General features: G+C 38.8%; 1 protein-coding gene across 3 annotated transcripts in view; it reads left to right on the top strand.

Moving 5' to 3' along the window:
• UBAC2 (UBA domain containing 2) overlaps positions 1-16,208 on the top strand; it is an 89,356-nt gene that overhangs the window by 51,434 nt on the left and 21,714 nt on the right. For all 3 annotated transcript variants that reach the window (XM_069007975.1, XM_069007967.1, XM_069007985.1), the window contains exons 5-6: positions 7,716-7,839; positions 9,738-9,785. In XM_069007975.1, the coding sequence (XP_068864076.1) occupies positions 7,716-7,839; positions 9,738-9,785 (172 nt within the window). The remainder of the gene's footprint in view (positions 1-7,715; positions 7,840-9,737; positions 9,786-16,208) is intronic.

Genomic DNA, 16,208 nt, shown 5'->3' with positions numbered 1-16,208 from the left:
GGAGCATTCCTCTTCTAACACCACATTCAGAAAATGTTTGGGAGAACTTACCACTCTCATTCTAGATTTTTTTCTCACTCGTTTTTGAATAATTTTTTAATTATTCAGCTTCATCAGAGAGTAAAATCTCTTTAAATGAAGTGATGAGAATTAAGGACTGTTTAAAGGGAAATTGCACAGGGAACTTGCTTCATATGTATGCAAAGTAATACCACAGTGTGGTTCCCTGTCAAGCACCTAACATATGCTGTAGAAATGGGAAATTTTGAGATATGCAGACATGTCTTTGCTCAAGGGCTGACATTAGTACCCCAGCTTCTTATTAAAGGAAATGTTTGTTTCAGAATTGTGTTACCATTATAAAATAATGCCAGTATATTTCCTGCTCGGATCTGATAAAATATTGCCTTCCTTTGCTTAAGATATAGTACTAGATTGCACCCTTTGAGTCACACTGATGTATTAGCTACCAATCCAGCCTAGCATGATGTGATGCTAATTGCTTGAGCTAAATGGTACAGGTTGCATTTTTCACTAGCTGTTTATCCTTGTAGCTGCTTGTTTTCTGTTCTGATACAGCTGCTCTTGGTCCAATATCTGTTTGACTGTTACAGGATTTGAACATTTAAATTAAATAATGTGATACACGTTTGTGTTTACCATATATGTGCAAATACTTCAGTTTTGCTTTTGGCAGGCAAGGCAAGTAGCATGGAACCCAGCAGTTTACGAAACATATTGTTGGATAGTCTTGGCATTAAAAACTAAAGCTTACTTTAGGATAGGTGTCTGACTTCTGCCTTCATGAGGGGATTGTAAAGTGTTGGTTAGATGGTTAGTCTCAAATTTTGATGAACTCCATGTCGCAGTGATTCTGCAGAGATATCCAAGGACAAGAGAAACCTTTCTTTTCGCCTCCAGATGCAAAACTTCAAGTATTGTCTTGGGTTTTTACTTTTTCTCTGCCTTTTTGCTGCTTTCCTGTGAAATATTGGCATTAGTGAGTATTGAGTAACAAAGCCAAATGCTTTTGCGGCTGTTGAGAGACTTCAGGCAATGGGGTGCCCTGCTCATGTGTAGTGAAAGGATTGGGTGCAATAGGTGGGTCCTTTGAGTCCAGGGTTCCAGCAGGGAGAGGAACACAACTATCAGGGTGGTCACATTCCACAGAGTTACTTAATTGTAAGGAATGTTATTGTGAATATTTAGCATTAGTTCAGAATAAAGGCTGGCACCTTAAGTTTAATATGGCAGTGTTTGGACAGACTGTAGGAGCGCAGGTCACTGAAGTGATTTAGTAGCTTGAGTTCCAAGTGCACTGTTTACATGCCTGTATTATCTGCAGCTGTTTTATAAGTGATATTTTTAGTCCCCCAAAAAATACGTTGTTGTGAATTTGTCAGTTTAATGGTTTTTTGAAGAACTTGAATGAAGAAAAACACAGCACCGCAGTTACTAAGTGTAGTGAGTCATTCTGAATAAAATAGCAGGTTATTTCTGCAAACTTAATCCCACAAAACTTCCATTGACAACAGCAAGTATTTTTGCAGAAGCTACATTTCTTTAGCTTTCTAACCCTCTTTTCATGCATTTTAGAACCATTTTTTCCTCTGTTTTGTGCATATATTTGGTAGTGCTAATGTTTTATTTTAATCTGCATTTTAATAGTCACTGTTTTAGACTTTAAATCGTGCATTTCTCTTATAAGATGTACTTGCCCCTGATTTTTTCTTCTCTGACAGTAATTTTTACATCTCTGATTTCTTTTTTCCAAGGATATTGTTCCTACATGTCATGGGATTTTTCTCTGTACAAAACCAATCTCATAAATGCATATGATTTAGAATGTTCCCATCTGGTCATGGTTTCTGTTTCACTGCAATGTTAAAATTTAACATGCTCTTCAAAATGATAATATAATTATTGTCGAGACGGCTACTACAGTACATCTTTGGGATAGACGTGGTATCCATGTGGAGTGTTCAAACTCTAGAATTCACTTTTCAGGTTTTAGAGTTTTCTGGTTTGTTTGAAAAATTTATTTTCTAACCCACATGACTGAAATTAACTTCCTAAATATGAAGTGGGCAAAAACTCCGTTCGGAGTCAGCGTATGTTTGTGTCTATAGCCCTTCTTTGCACACAGACATCTCAGATTTCTAGTAGAAGTTAATCATGGCACTTGAAAGGATGTTCCTGATATTCTCATAGTGTAGTGAACAAAGGGCTGTGCTGGAGGTCTCGGCAAAAGGAGAGAAAGTACAGGAGAGGACACGAAAAGAGATGAGAGGGAAAGCAAAAACAAGAGGATAAGAAAGAAGTGAAGAAAAAGAAAAGATTGAAGTAGTCCTTCAATAGGAATATGTTTTCCACTTGTAGATGTTGAATCTGATATATGCTACCAAACAACTAATTAACATGATGTAGTGGTTTGGTCTAAAATACTCATTACTGTTTATCTTCTGTGAGATAAGAATTAGGAGAAATGCAAAGCAGGCACCAACTTGAATGAATATAAAGAAGTTTATTAACAGACCTAAAAGAAGAAAAGAAAAAATATTATACCACCTTTAGAACTCTCCTCCTCCCCCCACCTTCCTCCCTTCTCCCACTGACAATGTAAAGACAACCCTTAAGATGTTCAGTCTGTTTACCACTTCCATAATAACCTTGTTCAGTCCATTTAGAAAGAGAAGTCTCTTTTTGCTTGTGCTATGAAAACAGTATCACACCGAGACAGCCACCCACTTCCAAATATTGTTCAGTCCATTTAGGAAGAGGAGTCTCTCTGCTTGCGATGTGAGTCCCTTCCCCCGACTTGCAGCTTTTCCCGCAACTGCTTTCGAGGGTCCACTCTTGAAAGTTTTCTGGGGTACAATTTTAAGGTTGAGCTGTTCAGAAACAAAAAAAAAACAGAGGCCCTTCTCCTTCCCTGGGAGCAAAGGGCCATCTTCATCTGGTTCATCTGGTTCATCTCTCTCTGTCCAAACTTCTCATGAAATTACAGCTGCGGCAGCATCTGCCTATTGCTTACGAGTTGAACAGTCCACCCCCCATATCTTCATGAAATTACAACAGGATACTCTGATATATCATAGCTTCACAACAGACTTTCAGCTTTAAGCATCTCCTCTCTCTCTTCCCTCAGGTTTTCAGCTCTTCACAGCAATAAAAGCGTTAATCTCACCTCGGCCTTGCAGCTGGAATGTGGCTTATCGCTGTTGGTCACCTGGCCTCTGCCGCACAGAGGTGCCGCTTTGCTGAATCTCGGCCGCAGTGGAGAGGGGGGGTTCCGAGCCGCTCCGGCTGCCCACAGCAAGGCAGTGGGGGGGGTTCCATGGCTGGAACAGGTCAATCGGCTCCAGGCTGGCCATGGCCCGGCCTGGCTTGGCCCAAGCAGGGCCTGGCTGGGCCCGCTGGCACCTGCACGGGGCCTGCAGCCACCTGTGCCAGCGCCGGAAACGAGAGAGAGCTTGGAGGGGGAGTTTGTCTATTCTTAAGTGTGGATCACAGAGGCGGTCACAACTTTAAGTGGCTTAAAGAATTGTCCATATTCAAACTGGCCAGCTGATAGGTTCTGTCAGGTCCCAGAGGAAGCTGTAAGCACCCCTTAGCAAGGATATCCCTTCCGGGACTATGCTTGCTAACCTATGACACATGACTAAAAGAGTTAAGAACCAGTCCTTTTATTTACAGTGTGTGGATGGGTGTTTGCACCTGTCTAGTGAAATAGAGGAACAGAAATTCCTCCAGTGATCATGACCTTCAGGAAAAAGGCTTTGATTATTCATGGAACAATAGGGTAGCTTAGGTTTGACAGGACCACTGGCAGTCATCTAGTTCAACCCTGGGTTCAAAATGCATCCAACAAGAATGGGTTATTTTGGGCTATGTGTCCAAGCTGTATCTCTGAGGATGGAGACTGTAGCTCTGGGCAGCCTGGTACGATACTGGACTGTCATTGCCCCTGTCTGGACTTGCTCCAGTATAATATCTTTCTTCAAGTGTGAAGCCCAGAAGTGGACACAATGATTTAGGTTCAGGCTAAGTACTGAGCAATTACTTCTCTTGGCCTGAGGATAACACATTGATAATGCTGCCCTGTATGTGATTGACCTTTCCTGCAAGGATAAACTGACACTCAAAGGCTGACTAACACTGAAAAGATTCTCCAGTTCCTTGTCTGCAAATCGGTTTTCTAGCCAGTTTATGCCATTGCACAAGGTTATTCCAACCCTGATGGAAGACTCCACAGTTACTTCTGTTGAACTCCCTAAGGTTCCTAATGTCAGCCCATTTCTCGAGTCCATCAAGGAATAGCTGAATTGTGGTCTTGCTCTCCGAAGTATTGACTGCTCCCTCCAATTTGATTTCACTTGCTACCTTGTTGGGAGTGCACTCTGCCCCATTATCCAGGCTGTTTAATAAAGACAGTAAATAGTGTTCATCCCAGTGTGCATCCCTGAGGGAAGCTGCTGGTAAGTGGCTGCCAGTAAAGTTGGTGCTGCTGATCAGAACCCTTGGAGTCCAGTGCAGCCAGATTCCCTCAAATCTGCTTATACAGTGCATATCTTCCCTGTTTTTCCTTAAGGGCTGAAGAGGAAACCAAGTCAAAGGGCATCCTAAATTCAGAGTGTACAACATTTGCCATCTTCCCCTTCCTTATCCACAGCACCAGAGTCACTCCTGGTAAATCCATAGGGGATATTAGCAGCTGCCTCATCCATCATGTAGCTGGCAATGGCTTCTAGGAGCTTTGCTCTGTAACTTTCCCAGGGATAGAGGTGAGGCTTGTAGCTACCTGGATCCTCTTCTTGCCCTCCATGAAGATGGGTGTGACATTTGCAATTTTCCAGTCATCAGGAACCTGCCTTAATCACCATGATGTTTCAGTGATGTAGCATTGGCAACCTCCCTCAGAACCCTGAGGTACGGCCTCCTGTGTGATCAGTTGGGCTCAAGAGCCTCCAAAATATCTTCCTTTACAGCAGGTGTTGCTCCAGTCCCACAGGAGGCTCAGGGACCACCTGCGAGGCCTCAGGGCAAAACTAACCAGTGAAAACTGACCCAAAAAAGACATTGAGTGCCCATTTTTCTTGCCCTTCGTCAGTGGGTCCCTTTTTTCACCAGTGGGTCTGCATTTTCCTTAACCATCCTTTTGTTGTCCTTTACTTTGTCAGCCATATTCTAGTATTATTACGTGGATAACTCCTCCAACAGACCTACTGTAGATAAGCAGCGTCCTCATATAGATATTCTAAAATAAGGCATAAGTAAACTATTGAAAATTCTGAAGGCAACAGAAAATATTAAAGGAAATTTTTGAAGTACAGAATTATATAAAGAAAGCTGAAGGTGAAAGTTTAAAATTAATCAGAATGAATTTTCACCGAGTGTAGTTGCCTGTACAAATGAGTTTCAGACTGTTTTGAAGGGCACCAGTTTTGACATTTTAAAAAAAGATACCTGAATGGATATATGGGCAATATCTATTTCTATCAGATGTGAACTCTGTCTAAAAAACAAACACTGAAGCCTTTAGGAGCATACCTCTGTGGTACCTATGAACTTACTGTTTTAGGAGAAAAAGCCCATCACTAAGTTTCATCCAGCTCCTCTAGGTTGTTGGGTACTGAGAAGTGTCAGACACTGGACTTTGAATTAAGCTGATCACTACTCTGGACTGGGTGGTGCTTTCTGTGGTCTCTGTTGACATAAATGGTGAATACTAACATTTAGGGAACCTTTTGGGATTCTCTAATCTATTTTTAAAATGCACTTGCAGTCTTGGGAAATTCCTTTTTGTACTTTCCCATCTTATGATTGAGTGCACTCTTGCGTGTGAAATCTCTGTGTCTGAGTCACTGTTTATCACAGGATCAATAAAACCTGAAAAGCATGCCACAAATGTGGTATTCTCTCAGTTAATTTGGTGAGAGTAGAAAGAAATAATTTAAAAATACTTTCCTAAGAAGAGAAAATACATTTTTTTCTTTGTGTTTCTTCTATCTTCATGTATAAAACCTGATTTATTCAGTGACTATTGTCTACAATGGACTAACTTCAGTTGAAGAATGATTTTTTTGTATGTTGCTTTCTTATAGCACGTGACTCTTACAACTTAAATAATTTCAATTTATTTCAGGAATGTGTTGTGTATGTTTATACAGGTGTGTTTTGTTTGTGTAAAAAGGATTATATGCAAAATTGAACATTTTTCATTAATTTCTGAGTTGGCATTCTGTGTACATTTAAGTGCATCTGACTATGTGTCAAATGGATGGTACTAAAAATGTTTCTATAATTAAACTGTATTTAAGTCTTTGGAAGTTTTTCCCGAAGCTGAACTTGGAATATAACAAACAAAATGATAGCAAAATGCTCTTAAGCCAGAGACCATTAAATCAGTAAAAATAATATTTGAAGGGTTTTCTTTTTTTCTTTCGTAGCTGTGGGTGTTGCACTTGGCAATTATTCAGGAAATGTAAGTTTTAATATTCAGTCCATAATTTTCCATAGATTGCTGCTATCAGTAGTTTCTCTGGAAGGGAAATGTATTTTTGAGTGAACAGTTCAAGTTACTGATGTCCTGATCTGGGCTGTTTGTGGAATTCCTGCTGGGTACAGAAGGATCCCTTTCATGTAAAGTCCTGTGGGAACTGCAACTCTTGAAAGTTTTGATAATCAGTGAAAAATCACCCCATGCAGCACCCTGTGCCTGTCGGGCCCGGGACAGTGCAGAGCTATGGCTCAGGATTCACCTGGGGCTGATGGCACTTTGCTGGTGGCCTCCCCTGCCTGCAGCTTTCACAGCTCCTCCAGTGCAGCAAATTGTGTCTGCCTGAAGTGACCTTTATAATTCACCTTCTGCATCCTAGGAAGTATTTTTCTCCTAGAATCTCCCATATCCATGCCTTTGGTATTGGTTCTTCTGTGACCTCCTCTGTGTTTAAGACATGGTTTTGTTTTCTGTGTGCTTTATGGTGAGGAAAATGGGCTTTGTGTCTGTGTGTCTGAATGAAATGCTCTAGTTCATGTTCACAAGATCAGTCTAGGCATCTGCTTATTGTAAAAAGTGCTTGAAGTCTTAGATTCTATGACATTCCTTCCAATGGTGGTTTAAAAACTTAAAAAATATCTTGTGTTGTGATTAAGATGAGGACCCTTAAAGAAGTTTTATTTGTAGGGCCAGGAAGTCACTGGCAAAGGGAAATTAAATCAAACTGTCAATATTCCCATCTTAGATACTGTACTCTATTGGCAATCCTCTAACACCTTAAGTCTGGGTAAATACCAGGAGCGTAGCTTCATAAGTGAAGTGGTTTCCTTAACCTTTTGGGAAAGGTAAAATCCTTATCATTTGTCCATTTGAATCAAAGACATTTTGTTCTGATGCAGGAAATTACTGCTGTTCTTGTTGTGTGCTGTGCTTTATAGGAGAAATCTGCTATTAGAGGAAGTATGTTGCCTTCTCTTCCGCCTCCAGTCCTAAACATTTGGAAATAAAATACTTTTTGTCACTTGTTCTTATTTGCTAATTTATCTATTACCTTGAATGCCACAAGTTACCTAGTGTTGGTTCTCAAGGAAGACCTTTGTTTGCAAGGTGGTGTAACATTTCGATTGTTATGTACTTAGAATTAACTCATTTTGATTCTTTGACACTACTGTTGCTAGTATCATTCTTATAACCATCTGTGTCTTTCTTTCTGCAGCTTGGGTCCTGTGTTTGCACTGTTTGTTCCATTTTATTCCTCCATTCCAAGAGTGCAGGTGACACAAGTATTGGGACACTTTTCTATCACAAACAAGTCTCTGGTCTACATACTGGGTTTACAGGTATGGTATGTACTTGCTTGTTCATCTTTTAATAAACTAATAATGTAGTAGTTAGTTTTTCTGTAGTATTTCTGTATGTTTGTCTATGAATTTTGATGCACGATTCAACATACATTTAACAAGTAACTATCCCATCAGCTAAAACACAGAGAAACATGTGTTTCTAGTATGCTGAAGTGGTGAGCAACTGATGTGTTCTTACCTTGTCTTACATGGAAAAATATAATAGACAATTCTACTGGGTTTTTTTTTTGGTCAGTAAAATGAATCAGACAAAAAGAGATTAAAACAGAACTTGTTCCTAAAGCATATGTATCTTTCACCTTTCCAGTTTACTTATATTCTTGAATTTGTTTCTTTTCCCTTGTCTGTTAGAGTTCAAATGAAGGTGTAGAATACAGTATTTTTTATGGTAAAACTGTTTGCAACTAATCAAGGTTTTGGCGAATTTCACTTTTATATAAATTAATCTTACTTGTATATCATGCATTACCATGTGACAGGTAATTTAAAATAGTGTAACATAGAGCACAGCAACATCATGTAGTATTCTGTGAACTGTCACTGGAAAAATATAGCTATTTTGTGTGGAAAGCCAGTAATTGTTCAAAAAACAATTTTTAAAAAATCCAAACCGAGCAGCCTAGAAATGAATGGACAGTTGTGTTACAACCTGAATTATGAAATAGGAGACATATAAATTTGTGAGAAATTAGGCTCATTTCTATATGTTCTAGGGATTCAAAAGTAGCTCTGGCACTGGCAGTGGGGTAAACACCATAGTTATGTGAAATGTGGTAGAGAGTATTTTAGATAACGTATTCAGTTTCAGAATGTTGACTTGTGCTCCACATGAACACTTAAGTCATCCTCTTTCCTGTTCAGCCTTGGTTTCCTACACTTTCTGCTTCAGCACCTTATTTTCTTGATCTTTCAGAAATCTTGTTTCCTCTCTTCTGAACCCATCAATTCCACTATTATTACAGTCTTTGGGAAAGCCATGATGTTGTGTGGCCTGTTTTCCATCGTGTCTTTTGTGTTTTGCTTTCATACACTCAGCACCTCTAGTGCAGATCAGTGCTGTCACTAACCCCCATATCTGTGTGGGAACTCTCCCTGCTGTGTGCAGAACAGTTGCTGCCATCACACAGAGGCTGAGGGAAGACTCATTTGCCTTCTCCTCATTTGTAAACTCTGCCCTTATCTCAAGTCACTCTTTCCGTAGTCAGACCTCTAGAGGGAAGGTGTTCTTATGATTCAGACAGCATCGTGCAGAAACATTTCAGTAACCAGTACTGGTCTAATTTTCAGTCCATTTTCCAGTTGGTAATAATCTTTTCCAGATGATTAGTCACATACTTTGCTAGAAACAATGGGCTGCCATGTCGGCTTATCAGGATTCTTTTAAAAATTCACTACGACTTATTTCTGTGATTTCATGTCAGCAAAATGTCACTGGGTGAGAACTCCATTTCTTTAATTTTGGTGCTTGTGCTTAGTCTGTCTGACTGCTTGTCTGAGAGCTTCACTTGGAGTGCCTGCCTGCTTGGAACTCTTCTCCCGTTGCTGCTGAGTCATTTCCTTTGCTTCAGTCTGTCTTTCAGACTTGTTTTTCTGTGCAGCCTATAACTGACATCCTGTTATACTCAGTAAGCTATATGAAAATAAAATGTATTGTTCTGTAGAAGGGGAACAATTGTTGGATCCCTGTGTTTTTTCCACTTTGCTGCTTCTGGAATACTTTTTTTTTAATGTTAAACTGAATTTTAACGGAGGTAAAAGTCTGATGTCTTCCATTGTCATGATGAGTGCATAGCCTATATTATATTGCAGCTTAGTAGTTCATATAGCAATAACTTTGTAAAATAAAAATTTAAATCCCTGCTCTTGTCTTCTAGCTCTTAACTTCTGGTTCCTACATCTGGATTTTAGCCTTAAGTGGATTGGTAAGTCTTACTGTTATAAAAACCATGTGTTGCTTAAAACACTCTGTTATGTACGTGATCAGCACAGTATATTTGGATACAAAACGAACAGAAATTACAAAGTAATATTTTGTGATGGTAAGTAGAAAGTTTTCCTCTTCAACTTACAAATGTGTAAAGCACTGACTAGCTGGTGATAAACTGACAGACGACAAAACTGGTAGTTAGTATTTTCAGGGTGCCACTGCTCTCTGTCGCCATGGATATAGCTGTACACCCACAACTATAAATGACATTATTGAGGAAATGGTAGAAATGTGTACCCTGGGTTGGGGTTTGGTTTTTTCAGTTTTCAGCAAGCCTCAAGCTTTGATTCCAAAACGCAGATTTTAATAACTTTGCTGTGTGGCTTTTTCATGCTTTGCTGATCTCCTAGGAGATCTGTAGTATAGCTGTTTCTCACAATTACAGTGGCAGTAAGGGTACAAAATCATGTTCATCACATCAGTCAGATAAAGGAGGTGTGTTCCTTTCTTACTCTGTTCTTGGTACTAAGCACTAAGTGCTGAAACAGATGGTGCTAAATCCTTCAGATTATTAGATACTGATAAGCTTCTCTTAAAATTTTATGAACTTAGACATTAGGAGTTCAGACTGATTTCTTGGCCCAAAAGACTGTAACCTTTTCAGACAGCAAGAGTACCACCACTTCCAAGGGAGCTCATTACTAAGTTGGTGGAGTCTGGAGAACTCAAACTATGCCCTTGCTGCATACTAATTTGAATTCGGGCTGAGCTCAGAGGGAAATGCTGCTACAACTCTGTAGTTTGGTCTCCATTTGCATTCTATTTGCATTGACTGTTGCAAAGTATTCTGTGAATTTGCAGCATAACTAATAACAGGAGTGACAGAACAGCAAATAGTGACATCTGTTCATGATTTGATCTTGCTATAAATATTGATGATAGCAGTGCAGCTAACAAACCAGAATCTATCTCCCCTGGAAAGGAGCCCAAGCCTCTGTGCCCACCGAAGGATCTGTGACTTCCTCCGAATGCACTGCCCTTCCTGTTACTCTGCTGGCTCTTTTAATAGCCCTTCCTTTCAAACAGGTGTTCATTAGAGAGGGAAGGAAAGGAAAGAAATGGAAAGGCATTTTAACTCCCTCTTTCCTGATGACAGAAGCTGTATGTATACTTGGTTATACAGACATATAAAGAACAGCTTAATTTTTGTTTTGTAATATATTATGCAGTTCTTTTTTAATTCTCTTTTAATGTAAAGTTTTATTCTTATGTATAATGAAACTATCTCAACTTTCTTAGTAATCTTTTTTATAAATTAGCGTGGTGTTTTTCATTTCAGGTTGACCGTATGTTTTACTTAGGTGTAAATCCACAGGATTAAATTGAGCTACCTCTGTGTCACAGGAAGGCTAAAAAAAATAATTTCAAGTTTTCATATTGCTTCAGTCAGCATGAATTAAGTCATTGTCAATGATGATGTGTTTTCAGTCTCAAATTTTTTCTGCAGCAAGCAGAGAGCTGCACTCCACTTTGTAATAAGTACTGCAATTTCAAAAGAAATTCATGTTAGGAATTTCAGCCTTTTTTTTTTTGTGTAGCATATCTGCCACACTTCTGTGATTAAGAAGTCTCTTTTTCTCCTCTGTTAGAAATTACAGTTTGGCATAAATTTTGAGAAAACTTGATAAAGGAATAAAGTTTCATGATATGTTAAATAATCTGAAAAAGGATATGCAGCTCTATAAAGGTGTCTTTCAGCACTACAGGTGTAGTTCGTTGATAACATGTATGTGGAATGTCAGAAGTTAATAGATTGTCAAATTGATGTTAAGTCATTCTGACAACCTATGTTATGTAATTCTTACTACTCTTGACATTTTTCTAGCTTACTAGCTTAGTCTTTGTGGACTCAAATTTTCAGGTATTTGTACAAAAGGGATGAGTAAATGCACGAACACCAGGTCAGATAGCTGTGATATTTAGTTACTAGTTTATTGCCTGTTAGACACTTCACTGTGTTTTTAGCACTGAAGATCACTTAGCCACTCAAATGAGTGTATTATGATGCTGTTCTGTAATTTACCTTTTGTTGCACTTCTGCTTATGTGGAATATCAAAATGATGGTGCACAATTTCTAGGATGTTGTCAGTTTCCACTTTGTCTTCACTATGTTCCTGGTTTAGGTTTATTTAAATTCTCACAATCTGTATTTGAACATGACTAAATGGGATCTGACTTTCCAGTTACATCCTTGTATCATTAGTATCATTAATCTTAGTTGTGAATTCCAGGCAGGGTATGGACATACTGAGAATTGTACTGCCTTGAGTTCTTGTTTTCAGTGTTTTTGAGTGATGCCATCGTTACAGAAACGTGTGTATGAATCTATGTGTGCAGGTAGGCATTCTTGTAATGTGCCTGATGATAGGGAATTTTAGACAATTTGTAGTTTTGAAGGCGAATTGTTCTCAGTTGCAAAAATTACAGTTTTGTTATTGGAATACAGGTCTGCTGTGTCTGTGATGAGGTATATCTTGCTAGATCTAATTTTGATGCTGGATCCAGCACAGGAATACACTCTTAAAGGCAGTTTCTTTACTCTCCACATGAAACTGGATAATCAGCTATTGTACTTTTGGTATGTCAGTTGTTGGTAGGTTGTATAAAACATGCTGTTTAAATAAATGATGCTTATTTATAAGGAAGAGAGAATTTAAGAAGTAAAGAAAATCGCAAATTTGATGTAATCAGTAATCTGTAATGTTCTTCTTATGATTGATAAGACTAATTTAATTTCTTGTGATTTATTTTGCCAGGAATATATGATGCCTGGCACATGCAGACCACATTTGTTTCTTATGATAGGAGATTTTTGGGGTTTGTGTCATAAAATTAGGAAACATATTAGAGATGCCCGAAATTTTTTCAGTAGTTGTTTACAGAAGTGCTTCCATGCAGTGCATATCACTCAGTTTAGTGAAGGCCTGAAACAGTTTCTTCACTATTTTTTTCTTTAAAATAATCAAAACCACTTAGGAAGTGGTATTCATGTTTCACTGGATGTATGCATCTTCTTTTTTTTTTTTTTTTCCCCACCCCTTTAAAATCTCTTGGATTCCCACTTTACATTTTTCCTTGCTACACTCTTGTGGGATTGAAATTTGAGAGGTGTGTCAAGGCTCAGTCATAGCTAGAGCTCGCCTGCTTAAAGAAGCTCAGGTTGGTCACCAGCAGAAGACATGTCCCGCTAAGACATGCAATTCCCTCTGCTTTCTAGGATGATGTTGTCATCAGACAGATCACATGCCATGGGTTTTTCTGAGTAGCTTAGGGCTGTACTTCATGGGGGAAGGTATCTTTCAGGCTCTTTCTTTGATTTTAGCGTTGTAGCTTTTTTCCTTATCTAGTATTGGTTTTTCACTTGTTTGCAAGATGAACTGCCCTGCATAAAGTTCAAACTTTGGAACCCACCAAGTCTGCTGTGAGCTGCCTTGAATTTATGTAGAGTTTAGTTCAAACCTTAGGAAACTGAAATTGAAAAGTTTCTGAAACCCTGCTTGACTTGCAGATTTCGCTAAGCTGAATGCAACAGTTTTCTTCATTGTTGCTGTGCTACATTGGAATTTACTTTTCTCAGACTGTATGAAAAGTTGCGCTTTTTATATTTAGACATTGGAACACATAGAGAATCTGTAATTTAGAGCTTGTACTTTAATGGCTTAAGGTTAAGATAGAAAGTTCAGATGGTGTTGAATGCATGGTTTTAATTTCAGTTCTGGTTTTTTGAGTACATTAGTTATTATTCATAATTTTGAAGTGGCTAACTTAGTTTTACATAGACTATGGATATCTGCTCTTAAAATGCTCCCAAGTGTACTTGGATTATACTTTGGGTTCTATTTGTTAAGAACTTTATCCATTCTTCCTGTTAGTTATTCATCCAGTTGAGGTGTTTCTGTATAGTGAATTCATGTCCTTTAGAATTGGCATTTATAGGATAAAATGTGATTCAGCTGGGGAGCAAAATAATTAAACCAGACTTCCATTGTTTTAGTTCTTGTCTTAAAAATAACATTATGTAGTTAATACCTGATCAGACCTAGGAATCACTGATTTTTGTGTTGTTTTTCTTCCTCTTTCACATCTTTTTTGAGTGATTTTGAACAATTCATGCTGAATTTTTTATTGTTTTAAAAAATGTTTTAAAAGGAATGTAGAAGCATTTGTATTACCCCACAGTATGGTGTTCATATTTAAGTTATCATCCCTTCTACATACTTAAAATTAGTGTTAAATATGTGCTTTCTCAAAGAGAGTCTTTGGTCAGACTCTGTTAATGTATGCAGTTACCTCCACATTCATGTCCTGCTGTGCATTGTCCTTCATCCTCCAGTTAGTCTGGATATCCTTCAGTCATCCATGTTTAGTCTCATGTAGGTCTTTGGTCAAAGTATGATATTTCTTGGACTGTTTGTAACTGTGATTATAAGCGGATTCAGGTAAATGTTAGTTAAATGTTTGATCTAGTTAACTTCTGAATATTTGACATTGGTGTTACAGTATAAATATCGGTAGTATTGCTAATATCAGTGAGACTACTCACTAAAAATTCTGCCTTTGCTTAAGTACTTACCTAAGTAAAACCATGTGTTTTGTGTGTAACTGATGTGATTCCCCTTTCCTGATAGAACTACCTACCAAAGAGCAAGTACTCAGTTCACAGAATCACTGAGGGTAACATCTGGTCCAACCCTCCCTGCTCAGGCAGGGCAACCCAGAACAGCTTGCCCCGGGACCACGTTCTGATGGTTTTTGAGTATCTCCAAGGATGGAGACTCTACCACCTCACTGGGTAACCTGTGCTACTGTTCAATCAACCTCACAGTGAAAAAGTGTTTCCTGATCTTCAGAGGGAGCCTCCCACGTTTCAGTTTGCGCCCATTGCCTTTGTTCCTGTCGCTGGGAACCACTGAGAAAAGCCTGGTTTCATCCTCTTCATTTCCCTTCAAGCATTTCTTTATTGATAAAGTCCCTCTGGGCCTTCTCCAGGCCAGACAGTCCCACTTCCCTCAGCCTCTCCTCATGTGAAAGATACTCCCAGTCCTTTGATCATCTTTGTGGCCTTGCACTGGACTTGCTCCAGCAAGTCCATGTCTCTCCTGTGCCAGGGAATGCAGAACTGACCTAAGTACCCAGCTGCAACCTCAGCAGTGCATAGCTTGTGAAGTGCATAGCTTGAAATAAGAAATGGAAAAGCAACAGAGGAACAAAGGTTACAAAACGAAAAAGAACCATAGTTTGTCTGTCTGCTAACTTTGTGATACATGCAGATATCCACATGTACATTAACACATGCTGAATCCTGCCCAAAACTAATGTGAAATATTTGTGTGGACAGTGTTCAGTGTTCAGCTGACTGACTGTAAGTTACTTGATCTGAGTGCCACTACATTCTACTGACTTCATTGTCTTAATGCCCCCTATAATGGGAGCTTTGACACCTTGCCCACGTCAAGATGTTAACACATGACAACTGACTAAGCTACCAGCACTTATTCCTGCATCAGTTAACACATCTGAGAAAAAAAGGAGTTGATTCATCTGGAGTACAGGGGGATGTTGGTTTGGAAGTGAGGTTTTAATTGTCTGGGGAGGAGGGAGATGCAGATATTTCCAACTCTGGAAGGAAGTAGTGAGAAAGGAAGGGAAAAGGTAATAATGTGTCATAAGATACTTTGTATTTTATATCTGTGGCTTCTAAGATCCTGTAGAAAAATGGCTATTGGTTTTTGAGTTTGTATTTCACTTCTAAATTTCTCTCTTTGATCTGAGAGTTTCTGTGTCCAAAATACGGTCTATTTGGTCAGCTATGCCAACTGGTTCATTAGGAATTAGATTGTTCTATGAACATTTGCTTTTTTGGCAGCAGTTACCCTTTTTCAGAGAGGGAATCCATGAGAGTAATTCAGCTATGTGTGTACTTTGGAGACATCTGCCAAAGGATGAGTTACATCCTGAGTACCCATTTTTCTCTGTTGACTATGAAACCAACTTTAAACAACCAGCTCATAAGTAGGCTTCTAAATTACAGATCTCTATGTTGGGTTAGATTAATCAAACCCTGATCTTTTAATTAAAGAGATCTGGTTAACAACATGATAATGATCACCTACAGAACGCTGGCAAAGACCAAGGGAACATATGCTTAGGACTGTGCTGAAATGGCAGTACAGTCATGCTTGCACATACACAATGTTTTTTAGCTGATAATGATTCCATCTGACCAATGAAGCATTGAGGAGCTCTGAAGAAAAAAGTGTCAAGGTATCTGGAAAATTTATGAGCCCAGTAACTGGAAACAAAATTGAAGAGAAATATTTTAGTATCATTATAATCTTATTTTTCTCTCAAAGTAAC

This window comes from Aphelocoma coerulescens, chromosome 1 (genome assembly GCF_041296385.1).
Source record: "Aphelocoma coerulescens isolate FSJ_1873_10779 chromosome 1, UR_Acoe_1.0, whole genome shotgun sequence".
Lineage (NCBI taxonomy): Eukaryota > Metazoa > Chordata > Aves > Passeriformes > Corvidae > Aphelocoma > Aphelocoma coerulescens.
The sequence above is the reverse complement of the archived record's forward strand: the minus strand, read 5'-3'. Positions and strand labels throughout refer to the sequence as shown.